This window comes from Molothrus aeneus, chromosome 2, assembly GCF_037042795.1.
Source record: "Molothrus aeneus isolate 106 chromosome 2, BPBGC_Maene_1.0, whole genome shotgun sequence".
Classification (NCBI taxonomy): domain Eukaryota; kingdom Metazoa; phylum Chordata; class Aves; order Passeriformes; family Icteridae; genus Molothrus; species Molothrus aeneus.
The window spans coordinates 115,316,120-115,331,115 of NC_089647.1; the positions used below are offsets into that span (position 1 = coordinate 115,316,120).

Sequence of the window (14,996 nt, forward strand, 5' to 3'; positions counted from 1 at the left end):
CCCACAGTACCTGAGGAGAAGGAAGTGGCCAGGAGGAGCCAAGTTCAGCTGCACAGACTCTCTGAGGAGCCCTAACAAGGGCTGGAAGTTCTCCTGCAGGGCTGGGACAGGGAGTCTGCCAAAAAAAATAAAACCAAAGCACACCTGAGTGAAGGTGGAGTTAAGGAAAGAACAAAAAACAACAAATAAGAGGAACTTGGTGGCCTAAAAGCTGTAGGATCAGTCCTGCCCTTCCTGAGTGCCAGTGTGACAGCCCTGGCACTCTGTGTGTGTCAACAACCAAGGGACAACAGAGAAGTGTTCTGGGACATGGAGATCAAAGGACACAAAATGGCAACAGAGGCTGTTCCCTTGTGGGAGTCAAACAGAAAATTCTCTTTCAGAAGGATTGAGTTACCTCTGAATGAAAGCAAAACTGAACTGCATCACTGGGATATCCACCAGAGAGGATTTCTGAAAAACAAAAGCAAACTCACACTTATTGGTTATCAGAAGGAAGAAGAAAATCCCAGCTGGCCTTGGGCACTGCCAGGGATGCAGGGGCAGCCCCAGGTGCTCTGGGAATTCCATCCCAGCCCCTGCCCACCCTGCCAGGGAAGGATTTATTCCCAAAATCTCATTTTAGCTATTTTTGATTATAGTACTTTCTAATGATATCATTTCATACATATTATTAATTATATATCTTATCTAATTATTCCTAATTATTACCAATTTCTTCTTCTTTACATACATTGTTTTTCTCTAATATTTCCTCATACCCATAACCAAATAATATTAATAATAACAACTTACATTGTTATCTTACATATTTCTATACAATTTTACAAAACAAAATGAAGCAATATTTTATTCCTCACACAAAACACCATTATATGCTGGTTTTTGGCTTCTTTTTTCTACTTCTGTTGGAGTCAGGATTGAAGGCACTTGAGATGGCATTTTGTGTTTAGGATTAGATGTTTATTATTTCTTATTTATGCTAGAGTCTCACAGTAGTGAGTTCTGTAGTATTGCACTAACAAGGTATAAAATGGTGTTATAATTATCTAATTAGATAAACCTATCTAATTAGAAATGACACCTAAATTATTTTCACTTTTAACCTAATAAATAATCACTCCAAGTCAGCAATGGGGACTTTTGTATCCAATGACACAAAACCACCCAAACCCATGGAGAAGAAGGAGAAGGAGGAGAAGAAGCAGGAGAAGCAGAAGGAGAAGAGGAAGAAGAAGAGAAAGGAGAAGGAGATGAAGGAGAAGAAGAAGGAGAAGGAGAAGGAGAAGGAGACGAAGAAGAAGGTGGAGAAGAAGGAGAAGGAAGAGAAGAAGAAGAAGGAGCAGCCTCCACCCCAAACCCTCCCTCTTGCTTTCTCTCTATTCCTGTATTCTAAACCCTTAAACTCTGAGTTTCCCACCCTGTGATATCACACACTGCTATTCAAACCCCACCCCCACAATCCCAGTTCTGCCATTCCATTCTGGAAGCTTCTCCAGGCCCTCAGGTCAGTGCAGTGTTCTCTTGGGGTCAGTGCCTGGCAGCACAGAAAGCCCCAAATTCTCAGCAGCCACAACTCCAACACATCTGTTTGTGTTTGCCCACTGAGCAAAGCCTGCAGTGCCCTTGACTTGCAAATTCTCTTTTTGATTGTCTGTGACTTGAAGAGAAAACTGATTGATTTCCCTGCTGAAATGCTCTGGTGGCTCAAGGAAAGGAGTTCCCTTTCCCAAGAAGGGAGGCACAGTTTTTTCTAAAATTTTTCTAAATTTTTTCTTATTTTTTTTCAAATCTTCTTGAATTATTTCCTGTCCTAAACATCTTTTACTTGCACATGGATGCAGTGAGTTATCCAGCTCAGTGAATGCAGCCCCAGAGAATCCCAGAGCAGAGGCTTTTGTCCCATTTCATCATCTCTGCTTTGGTTGGAAGGTTTTTATTTTTGTTTCAGATATTGGGAAAAATTGTTCCCTGTTAGGGAGGGGAGGCCATGCCCCTTGTCCCATCACCATCTCCTGATATATTTCAAAGAATCTACTTATTGTGGATCAGGCACAATCTGGACACCAAAACTTCTTCAGGAGCAAAGGACAATCCCACATTTAAAAGCAAACCCTTCTAACAGTGCTTCAGACACACTGAAACTCATCCAGCCTGGAATACATCGAAAAAATGGAATTATCTTTCTGCTTGAAGTTTTGGTTTTGTTGATATATTGTACATTTATTTATTTTTAATAAATTTAAAAAATAACTATATTTATATAGAAGGAATATAATATAATATAATATAATATAATATAATATAATATAATATAATATAATATAATATAATATAATATAATATAATATAATATAATATAATATAATATAATATAATATAATATAATATAATATAATATAACATAATATAATATAACATAATATAATATAACATAATATAACATAATATAATATAATATATTTTTCTAGTTTAAATATTTAAATATCTTTTGTATATTATTATTTAATTTATATATTTAATTTTGTATTTATATAATATATTTTATATTACATATTTATGTTTTAAGTATAAAAATGTTGAATTTGATCTAAAAATTTATTTTTATGGAACCAGGGATTTTTAATTTGTAGTATTTGAAGGATGTTTTAGGAAGGAATATGGTTTAAATGCTTTATTTGTTAGAGGGATTTATAATGAATTGTGAATGATATGGAGGAATGGTTTTTGGTAGTGGTTAAATATTTATTGGTAAATTTGTTAAATAAATTTAAAATTGTTTTTAGGGTTTGAATGAGTTAAATATATGGTATTTAAGTTTGATGTATTGGTTAAGGTTATTTAAATATTGGGTTTTGGTTGATTAATGGGTAAAACTATTGTTGAGGGTAAATAAAATGAAAATAATTTAAATATGATACTAGATTTAATTTTTTGTTTGTAGTTTTTGTATGTGAAGTAAGAGGTATTTGTTTTTAGTTGTAGTTTTTGTGTAGTTTACATTTGTGTGCTTTACTCTTTTGGTTTTAGAGTTTTAACATGTTTTTGTGTTTGATATGGTTTTATGTTCTTGGTTGGAATTTATTTTCCTTTCGAATTTGTGGAGATATAAGTATATCTTTTGCTTTAGGTTATTAATGGAAATGGATTTTTAATTTGTTTTGGTTTTGGGTTTTTGATTAGGATTAAAGGGTTTTTTAAAAAAAATTGTGTACTATTAGAAAAATGCTTAATGCTTGGTGGATTTGGTTTTGCAAAAGAGCTGTTTAAAAATGCAGGACATGTAATACCTCCTCCCCCTTGATCTGTGCTGGTTTCTTGACCACCTCTTTGACCAGATACAAGATGGTGTCGATTTTCAGTGTGTTCAGGGCACAAATTAAGTCCACCAGAATGAGCTGGGATGCACTGGCCACTGGGAGAATCTGACAAGAGAAAACAAAACACACCCCACACATTTCAAAATGAAATGTAAATTACAGAGGAAGATCAAACCCAGCCCTTGCCATTAAAGAACTCCCAACACCTCAGGAAAACAACTGGATTCTGCCCCAGAGAGAGCAGGAAAGGAAAAGTTCTCCCCAGAATAAATAATGAGTTCCAGAGAACACAGCTCTCACTTTCTCTGGAAATTGAGCTGATTCATGAGCTTTAAAATATAATTGGCCAATTGCAATCCAGTATTGAATTAAAAATGGCTTTTACTCTCAGATTTCAACCCACAATGTGGGTTTTATTTGATTATTTATTGGGGTTTAATTGTAGTCCTGATGCTTTTCCTAACTAAGAGGATTTCAGATTTTTCAGTCTATTTAAAAAACCCCAAAGAACCTACAAACAGAGTTGAGAACTGGCCACATAAATGTAACATTTGCCTTTATATAGGAAATAAAAAGGTGCTTTTCTTTAGGTTCACCTTGGTTTTACTGTGACTCCTGTGAGGTTTTTTGCTGTTCCACACTGCTGCAGTTGCTGCCATCAGCTGGATTCCAAGGTGTGCTGTCAAGGGATTCAGGAAGTCCAGTATTTTTGTTCTTAATGTCTGTAAAGAGGGGGGAAAATAATTATTAATGTAAGGCAAAGACCAGCTCCTGGTTTATAAAATATTATTTCTTTTCCCAGGATATACAGAAAATATGGTATGTTTAATCCCCAGGGAAATGAGAAGCTGCAGTGAAACCAAATCCCATACCAGTAAAAATAAAAGAACTATGTAAAAATAAAAGAACAATAAAAGAACTCCATGTAAAATGCACTGGGGAGGATGAGGAGATAAAAAAGAAAAATCAGGATTTTAAAAGAGCTCCTACTTTGGTTGCTTTAAAGTAGACTGAAGAGGAGCCTTTAGTTGTCCCAAAGAAGTCAGTTGGTCTCTTTTGGGAGTCCTCCCTCTTGATGACACTCCAGAGGAGGCTCATGGTGTTCACAATCCGGGGCAGCTCCTCCAGGATGGCATTCCTGGCATTCCTCAGGTGGGCAGGCTCAGCTGAACAGGTTGACTGGGAAAAAAAAACCCCAAAATACCAATTTAAAAGAATTTCTTATGCACAAGAGCCTAAAAATTGTAGGGAACATATCACATTATAAACCCAAGCATTATAAACACAAAATATTATAAAAAAGAAAATAAAATAAAAGAAAATAAACCAGTTTGTAAAGGACAGAGGACTGATATTTGCATCACCAAGATCTTCAAGAACAATTGTCGTGAACGGCGGGAGAAATGCGACACACCATAGGCGTGAATGGCAAATCTCTCAGGTTTATTGAAACCCCACACATATTTATATTGGTGTTAATGAAGCTTATACATATTGCAAAAGCTGAGCTCATCATTGGTTAAAGCACACTTAGATCAACCACACCTACTTCTATCTTCTAACAATTATTTTGCTTCTATGTTTGCATTCTTCTAACTTTTCTACCTAAGACAACTGCATTTTCTGGCAAGCGATTTTCTCCCCCGTCTTCCCGTTTCAGGGAAGGTCACTGTGACCTTTGTCAGTGATTGGACACTGGTTGCTCAGTTCCCAGCTTGTTTCCCCTATCCTTATCCATTGGTATCACATCGAAATGGCCTTTCTCAGCTAACCAATTATCCAAAAAGCTCTCTACAAACAATGAGTTAAAATTCACTTTGTGGGCTTCAAACACAGAAAAATTAAACTCAGTCCTTTCACTTTGAGTCAGTTCAGTTCTTTGGCTGTGCTCTGAGGCCTCTCCAAGGTTATTTTCTGTCACTGACATATTTTATAGAAATCCTTTCGTTAGGATTTTTTCTCCTGAGAAGCTGAGAGGCCTCAGAACTGAAATGTAAAGATTGATTATCTGCTGCTGTGGGATGTGCTCTGGAGATGGTTTACAAACAGGGGCATCTTTGACTGCTCTCATGTGAATTGTTTCTACCTGATGACCAATCACAGGTCCAGCTGTGTTGAGGCTGTGAGCAGTCACAAGATGTTGTTACCATTCTTTGCTAGCTTTCTGATGGTCTCCTCTCTCTTTCTTTAGTGTAGTTTTAGTAGATCATTTTCTTTTAATATAATATATCTAATAAAATAATAAATCAGCCTTCTGAAACATGGAGTCAAGATTCTCATCTCTTCCCTTGTTGGAATTGCCTGCAAATTCCACAATTTTCTGGTACAATTCCCTGTTTCTATTCACCTGGAAGGGAAGGGGATGTGACTATTGGTAAATTTGTTAAAGAAGGGGGTTCCCAAGTACCTTTTTTGTTGGATGGGGATGATCCAGAAGGCAGAAGTGCCCGATGGTTGTCAGCCCTTCCAGAAGGGTCAGGGGGTAATCAGGAGTCACATTTTCTCTTTTAGAAGTGAAGCTTTTGAAGGGGGAAAAAAACCCAAACATGATAATAAGCCATGTGGTATTTTCTTGATTAAAAATTTCTATTCCATAGCTAAAATTGGAAGGAATATTAGGAATATCAGGTCAGGAATATGAAAATGAAGGGATCCATAAAACTGGGAGCTTTTGTACTTGGATGGAAGGCAAAGGGAGCCAGGAAATATCAGAGCTGCTGCTCCTCCCTCCTCTCCTCCTCCAGCTGCTGCACCAATCCTGTCTCCAGCTCACTCCAGGTGCAGCAGGAATTAAGGATCAAACTCTGGGACCTACAGTGGTGACCCAGGGAATTCCTTCACACTCCCAGCTCTGTGGAAAGGAGAATTTACGGAATAACAAATCCCCCCTTGTCACAGACATCTTTTATAAAAAATCCTTTCCTTAGGATTTTTCCTCCTGAGAAGCTGAGAGGCCTCAGGAACAAAATGCAAACAATGGTTATCTGCTGCTGTGGGATGCAACAGGTGGATCTGGGATTGGTCTCATGTGGTTGTTTCTAATTAATGGCCAATCACAGCCCAGCTGTCTCAGACTCTGTCTGGGACACAAGCCTTTGTTATTCATTCCTTCTTTTTCTATTCTTAGCCAGCCTTCTGATGAAATCCTTTCTTCCATTCTTTTAGTATAGTTTTAATATAATATATACCATAAAATAATAAATCAGCCTTCTGAAACATGGAGTCAGATCCTGGTCTCTTCCCTCACCCTCAGACCCCTGGGAACACGGTCACACCCCCTGGTGGCTCTCACCTGGCTGATGTTTTGGCTGAAGTCTTCACAGCTTCATTTTCATACTGCTTGACAAGGTCATCCAGGTTTTTACAGATCTGCACCACAAATGGGGCCACGGTCCAGCCCAAGGACTTCCCAAAGTAGGGCAGGGAGCTGGTGACCAAGGCCACCCACGTGGGATGCATGCCGTGGCCATACTCGGGCTGGAGCCCCCTCACCACGGCAGAGACAAACAAGCCCTGCGAGGTGATGGGGTGTGGGTACACGTACTGCATGGCCCCAATGGCCTGCTGGAAGTTCAGAGCCTGCTGCCACTCCTTGGACAGGTCTGGCTGGTTCTCCTGCTCCTCAGGCCTCTGGGCAAGGTGGTGCTCCAGGACAATCAACACCTGCAGCAGCTTCAGCAGCTCAATCTGGAGAGGGTGCTCGCTCCAGATCTGATCGTGGCCAAAATTGATGAGGCTCTCCTGGAAGAGCTCTTGCTCCTGGGGGTTGGTCCCACCAGCCAGGAGCCGGTAGCGCTTGTGGCTGACGTACATGGAGGCCGAGAGCGAGAGCAGCACCAGCTCCTGCACCTGGCACCTCCCCAGCAGATCCCGGATCAGCTCCACGCTCCTGGGCTCGGCCGCCTTGGCCGTGGTGGCCAGCTGGGCCATCATCCTGATGAGCACCTCCACGCTCTTGACCTGCACGTCCCTGTTGGCCAGCAGGTCCCTGTGGCTGAGCTGCAGGCAGCAGGGGTAGTAGGAGCGCAGGAAGCGCAGGCACAGCGAGGTCAGCAGCTCGATCAGCAGCGAGTGCGGGCACGCCGCGGGAGACTGAGGCTGCAGCTTCCCGTAGAAGCTCTGCCCTACCAGAGCTTCCTGGTGGCGAGCCAAGAGGTTGTAGATGAGGTTCAGGTGTGCTGTGGAGCTGGTGTCCATGCTGGTGGTGGCCACAGCCTCGATGAATTCCTTGGGGTTGGTTTTGAGCACGGCCTCCAGCACGGAGAAGGCGTAGAGCACCCGCCGGGAGTCGTACGGCTGCAAGTACAGCAGCGTGTGCTTGAACAGGGCCTCTGCCAGCTCCTGCTTCTCCTTCTGCTGCCTCAGCAGCCTGCTCTGGGCCATCTCCTGCAGCTCCAGCTCCGCCTCCTCGTCACTGGACAGAGACTCCGAGGCCTGAGTCCTCTCGGAGTCGGCCCTGACGAGGTTGAGCCCCGCGCTGGAGCTCTCGGAGGCACTGAGGGAATTCCCGTGGCCTGGGGCCTCTCTGCCATCAGCTGCAGCCTCCTTGTCCTCGCTGCTCACCTCCTGCAGCTCCAGGGAAGGGGACAAGGAGGAGGTGTTGTCACTGTCGTGGCCTGTGCTGGTGTCTGCAGACTCCGTGTGCTCGCTGTTGTCCTGGTCGCCCTCCGTGTCCTGGGAGGATCCATCATTTTCAGGCTGCTCAGCTTTCAGCTCTGCTTTCTCTGGATCAGTTTCCACTTCTGCCCAAATTGCTTCTCTGTCCACAGTAGTGAACTGGCTCAAAGGAAGGTTTTCCTCAGAATTGCTCTCAGAAATGCCAGACTCTTTCAGAGGGGCCTTTTTCTTGCAAAGCCAATCACGAACATAGTCTGAAAAAAAGATTTTTTTCATTTAATTTCTGTTTCACACATAAAATTATATCACAGTCTGGCTTGGAAGTTATCTTTAAGGACCATTTAGTAAACACACTATACTTTATACTCAATAAATAATTTTTTAAAAAAAATTTATAAAGCTACTTTGCTCTAGTCCAGTCTTAATTGTGATGAATAAGGCTAAAAAATGGACAAGAATTATAATTAAGGCAAGAATTATTTCTCTTTTAAAGTGATTTAAGAGCAGTGCTAACCTACTGCAAAAAGAACAGGATCAAAACATAAAGCACTTTTAGGCTGAGACACCCTAAGAGTGACAATTGCCTTTTTTATGCTTTCTGAACATTAACTATTTGTGGAGGTCAGGAGGGCAATGAGGATGGCAGCAGAGGGATTGATTAATTAAAGAGCTAATGTTTTCCTTGATTAAATGCTGTGGAACAAGGAAGGAATAGATTAGCTCTGTGTTTCTATAGCAGCCCTGTGGATGCTTTAATTGTGTGACATTTATTTGTCAACTGACACTAAAAAATGATGCTGAAAGCACAACCTGGTGACAGTCACAGGATGGGGGACAGGAACTTCCTGTATATAAAACTCAGAAAATATGACAGTGACAGTGCAAGAGTGACAATAATCTAGTATAATAAAGTAATTAATCAGCCTTCTGATATCCATGGAGCCTCCTCATCATTTCTCCCTGCCATAGGAGTGGCCTGCTTTTACAACAGGCCCAGTGGTACCTGGGGAGGTTTATAGTAATATAGTATCATATATCTAGTATATAGTATAATATATATATAGTATCTAGTATATAGTATATAGTATATAGTATAATATGTATATAGTATATAGTATATAGTATATAGTATATAGTATATAGTATATAGTATATATATGTATATAGTATATATAGTATATAGTATATAGTATATAGTATATAGTATATAGTATATAGTATATAGTACTGTTCCAGATTTCCAGGCAAGATGGATTCCATTCCCATCTGTATGGCAGATTATCTTTTGTCAGGTGGGCAGTTTGCCTTATCTCTCTCTCTGAGTGCTCACAATCATTCCTCCCTTGGGAGGGGACATCTGCTGATAACAGCCATTGAATGTCCCTGCATGGCTGATAAGAACTGCAGCATCCCATTGGGAGATGTGAGCCCAGAGGGAGGAGCCAAGCATTCCTGCCTGGATATAATCTGGAGATTCTGGAACACCAGCACGGCTTCTGCACTGGATTCCCAGAGGAGCAGCAGCTGCCTCTTTCTTCCTCTGGATCTTCAGAGGAAGAGACTGCACCTTTCTCCAGGACCCCTGCTCCAGCAGAACCAGCCCTGACACTGCAGGAGGGCTGAGCCACAATTCCAATGGTTCTGCTGCCAGCACCCTGACCCACAGAGTGTCAGGTTGTGTTCTGACTCTGGCAGTGTTGTTTTAGTTTACTGCATTGTTTGTTTTATCTTCCCTATTAAAGAACTGTTATTTCCTGCTCCCATAATTTTAGTTGCCTGAGAGCCCCTTAATTTAAGATTTATAGCAATTCAGAGAGGGGGGGATTCATTTTCTCCATTTCAGGGGAGGCTCCTGCCTTCTTTAGCAGGCACCTGGCTTTCCAAACCAAAACAAGTATATAGTATATAGTATATATAGTATATAGTATATAGTATATAGTATATAGTATATATAGAGAGAAAGAATATATAAATTTAAATATATATAATATATATAATATATATTATATATGTTATACATATAATATTATATTCCTTATATATTATAGATTATATATATATATTTTATATATATATATTATATGTATAGGCATATAGCAATATAGTATAATAAAGTAATTAATTAGCCTTCTGATATCCATAGAGTCCTCCTCATCATTTCTCTCACCTGCTTTTCCAAGAGGCCCAGTGCTAATATATTGTATTATATATATAAAATATATAATCTATCCATTTGTATAATCTATATAATACAGTATATATTATGGATATATAGTAATATAGTATAATAAAGTAATTAATCAGCCTCCTGACACGCATGGAGTCCTGCTCCCCACTCCTCGCTGCCGCGGGTGTCCCCGGCGGTACCTGGGGAGGCGCCGTGGCCGAGGCAGCCCAGGGAGGTGCGCTGGGTGCGGGGGTGCAGCAGCAGCAGCAGCACGGGCTCCAGGATCCGCGCCACGTCGCTCAGGGACAGCGCCCGCAGCAGCCAGCCCTGCGCCGCCGCCCCGATGGCCCCGTCCGAGCACGTCAGGCTGTCCAGCACCACGAACAGAGACCTGTGGACACAGGGGGATGCCTCAGCACTGCAGTGAGACACAGTGGAAATCTCCCAGAGTAGAAATCCAGTTGGATTGAGGTGAAATGTACAACTTTGAGTTAAGTTTGTAGCTTGCAAACACTGCTGTTTGGTCTGACCGCCTGTTCTTGCAAAAAGCCTATGATCAGAGAAACTGCTTCAGCCAAAGGACAGAGATAAGGGAGGGCCCTTGAACTCTGAAACAGACAGAGGCTGCTGTGGGAAAAAGGGCAGGATCACCCAGGACTTCTTTCTCATAAAGAAAAATTAGCAGCAAATGTCACGTGAAATCAGTAGAATGAATATGTATGAACCTATTGTGAAATTGCATGCATAGGGATTTGAGAGGGAGATAAAAAAGGATCTGGAGTTCCCAGAGGTACCATGTCCTATTAAGGGGAATAAACATAAACACTAACATAAACACAAATCAAACATAACATAATAATAATATTTATGTAATAACCATACCGGCTTTACAACTTTCACAAAGGTTGTGGAGTTTTTTTCCCCAAATCAGCAGCTTTTCTGGTTTTTAAATCCTGTACTGCATTGATGTGAGGAATGGATTTCTCACACGTTAGTGCATGGATTCTTACACATTAGTGTATGGATTAGTGCATGGATTCTTACAAATTCATTCTTACAAATCTTACAACGCATCCTTACAAATCCATTTCTCACACGTTAGTGCATAACTCTAAACTCCTTGTAAAGTGTTAGTTACTGTTGATGCCCTAAGTTTTAGCTTTTATGTTTTCCAGATTCTGTACTGCAATTAGTGTGTGACTCTGAACTCTTTATGAAGTGTTAGCAAGCTCTCCTCACAGCTCAGTCACATAAAACAATCCTTTTCCAGGCCCAAAAAGCACAAACAGCAGCAAATTGAGGAGAGCAATCTGGGAGGATGGGGCTGCATAACCTGGAGCTGTAATTGGACAATTAACCCCAATATGGAAATGGACCAAAACCTGTAAGAGTGAGAAAACTCCTGACCCAGGGTCCATCTTGGGTCCATTTTGGGTGTAGCCCCAGCTGGGTCTTGTGCTGCCCAAGGTGGATCCTTTAAAGGCCTTTTTCATAAATCCCTGCTTTATTCTGTAACTCTGCCTGGCCTCTGTTCCAGGCCGCCTCCAAGGCATCACTGTCTCCACATTTTGGTCAGACAGAACAATCCCCCTAGGCCTGAGATCCAAGGACATCCTACAGCCTCAGGCCCTGAAAATACAAACAAAAGTGAATTGGGAGGAGCAAACTGGGGGTTAAATGACTTCATTACCTGAAGCTGTAATTGGAGAATTAACCCCTGATATGTAAATGAGATCAAACTGATAATTGTGTGAAACACTGGTGACCATTGTCCAGCTTGGGTGAGGCCTCTGGAGGCTTCTGAGTGCCCCAGGTGTATCTGTGGAGCCTTTAATAAATACCTGCTCTTATTCTCTTAATCTTGTCTAGCCTCTCTCTAGGGAGCCACTCCAAGGCATCAGCAGCACCAAGGACAGCTGAAATCCCTAAAAAAAGTTAAATCAAGCAATAAAATCCTGGCAGGGAACACACCCAGAGCATGCTCAATGGCTCAGGTCTGCTCCCAACAGCTTTGGCCAAGCAGCTTTTCCTGGACTGAGTTCAGGAATTGTACAAGCAAGGCCACACAAATCCTCCCACTTTTTAAGTTCTTTCCTATATTTATTTGCTTTTATTTCATTTTATCCCATAGGAAGTAAAACTAAACTAAGATTTTTATTTTTACAAGGAGCTGGTGTTATTTTCTTTGGAAGGCAAATTTAATTCACTCCAAGATAAAAAATATCTGCTCTCCAGAAAAGCTACTTCTCCTTTATGAAGCTCTTTCTATTTTTACAGCAACTTCCTTCACCCAAAAAAAACCACAAAGTATGCTGAGTGCCCTGCAAAGATAAACTCCAAGGAAATGGAAAATGTTCCTTTTGTTCATTTGTTTTACTCTCCTTACAGAGAACTCCTCCCCACCTCAGAAAAGAGAATAAAGCCTAATATAATTCAATATAAAAAATGCAAATGGAAGTGGAAATACCTATCAAAGGAGCGATTGTGGGAAGTCACTCTGCTGCCTTGGATCTCCCTGGTCAGGTGCCACATGACAGAGAATCTGAACAGAGCTTCCAGCCTTGTCCCCTTGGCAAGGAGAAAAAAGGAGATTTAGGGAGCTTTCCAAGTTGAAAGAAAATTGGAATACATTGGTTATTGGTGGGAAGCTTTAAAAATGTTTGCAAACTTTTATGTTGCAAAATTGCAAGGACAGGAAAACAACAGCAAAGACTGGTTAAAGTTTTATTGTGCAAAATGTTCTGTCAGCTGTTAAAGAACTGTGCTGTCATTATATTAGGGAAGGAAAAAAATTAATAACTGGCTCACTTAAAATACAGACTATTGTGAGACCAAATACTATAAAATCAAGGTAAAATAAAGTGATTTTACAGATATTGGCGGAGGTGGGGCAGTGGGAAATCCTGATAAAAACTACAAGATTTGAGCTTGAACTAAAAACCCCAGCTAATATCAAGTGCTAGATTTTGTATCCAGGGATTAAGCCCAGCACTAATCCCATGCTGAACAAATCCCAGGGCATTGTAAAAGCATGGACAGAGCCTGTCAGACTCCTGGAAAACACAACAACCATCAAAACCCATTCCTCCACATTGTTTAAAATTCATTCTAAATCCCTTGAAGAAATAAAGCATTTAAACCAAATTCCTTCCTAAAACATCCTTATACTAGCAAAACTTAAAAAAATCCATGGTTCTATAAAAATAAACTTTTAGATCAAATTCAATATTTTTCTACTTAAAATATAAATATATAATATAAAATATATTCTATAAATACAAAACAAAGATATAAAGTAAATAACTATAATATAATAAATAACTATAAAAATATTTAAGCAATTAAAATGTATTATTGTATTATGTTATATCACATTATATCACAATATATCACAATATATCATATTATATTATATTAATTATACATGATTATATTATATTATATTATATTATATTATATTATATTATATTATATTATATTATATTATATTATATTATATTGTGTTATATTATATTGTGTTATGTTATATATATGATATTATATGATACTATGTTATATATTATATCATATCACATCACATTATATCATATCATATTATGTTATGTTATATATGATAGATGATATGATATGATACTATGTTATATATTATATTATATTATATTATATCATATCATATTATATCACATCACATTATATCATATCATATTATGTTATGTTATATATATGATACTATGTTATATATTATATTATATTATATTATATTATATTATATTATATTATATTATATTATATTATATTATATTATATTATATTATATTATATCATATCATATCATATCACATTATATCATATCATGTCATATCATATCATATCACATCACATTATATCATATCATGTCATATCATATTATATCACATCACATTATATCATATCATATTATGTTATATATATGATAGATGATATGATATGATATGATACAATGTTATATATTATATTATATTATATTATATTATATTATATTATATTATATTATATTATATTATATTATATTGTGTTATGTTATATATATGATATTATATGATACTATGTTATATATTATATCATATCACATCACATTATATCATATCATATTATGTTATGTTATATATATGATACTATGTTATATATTATATTATATTATATTATATTATATTATATTATATTATATTATATTATATTATATTATATTATATTATATTATATTATATTATATCATATCACATTATATCATATCATGTCATATCATATTATATCACATCACATTATATCATATCATATTATGTTATATATATGATAGATGATATGATATGATATGATACAATGTTATATATTATATTATATTATATTATATTATATTATATTATATTATATTATATTATATTATATTATATTATATTATATTATATTATATTATATTATATTATATTATATCATATCACATTATATCATATCATATCATATCATATTATGTTATGTTATATATATTATATATGATATGATATGATATGATATGATACTATGTTATATATTCTATTCTATTCTATTCTATTCTATTAATTCTATTTTTCTCTAAAAAAATTTTTTTCTCTTTCTCTAAAGTTCCTCACTGCAATTCCCAAGAAATGCCCTTGGGAAGTTCTGCCAGCCTGCTCTCCATGAAGGGAGCTGCAGCACCTACTTTGTCCCGGTGCAGCAGGGCCTGGCAGATGATGTCCTCACAGATATTTGCTGAGGGAGCCAGGCAGTGAAGTCTGTAGAACAATTCCACACAGGCAATGTGGTGCTCCCGAGTCTCCTTGTTCAGCTGATTCCAGAGCACACAGGCGACTCTCTAGGGAAAAAGAGCAACCAAC

The 14,996-nt window shown here is 38.3% G+C and overlaps 1 protein-coding gene across 1 annotated transcript in view; it reads right to left on the reverse strand.

Annotated features, from left to right (window-relative positions):
- DOP1B (DOP1 leucine zipper like protein B) overlaps positions 1-14,996 on the reverse strand; it is a 64,348-nt gene that overhangs the window by 10,056 nt on the left and 39,296 nt on the right. Inside the window, exons 16-25 of the mRNA XM_066545567.1 lie at positions 14,822-14,974; positions 12,572-12,672; positions 10,305-10,495; positions 6,613-8,191; positions 5,728-5,839; positions 4,311-4,499; positions 3,917-4,042; positions 3,291-3,425; positions 398-453; positions 11-115 (exon numbers count right to left, since the gene is read on the reverse strand). Coding sequence (XP_066401664.1) covers positions 11-115; positions 398-453; positions 3,291-3,425; positions 3,917-4,042; positions 4,311-4,499; positions 5,728-5,839; positions 6,613-8,191; positions 10,305-10,495; positions 12,572-12,672; positions 14,822-14,974 — 2,747 coding nt within the window. The remainder of the gene's footprint in view (positions 1-10; positions 116-397; positions 454-3,290; positions 3,426-3,916; positions 4,043-4,310; positions 4,500-5,727; positions 5,840-6,612; positions 8,192-10,304; positions 10,496-12,571; positions 12,673-14,821; positions 14,975-14,996) is intronic.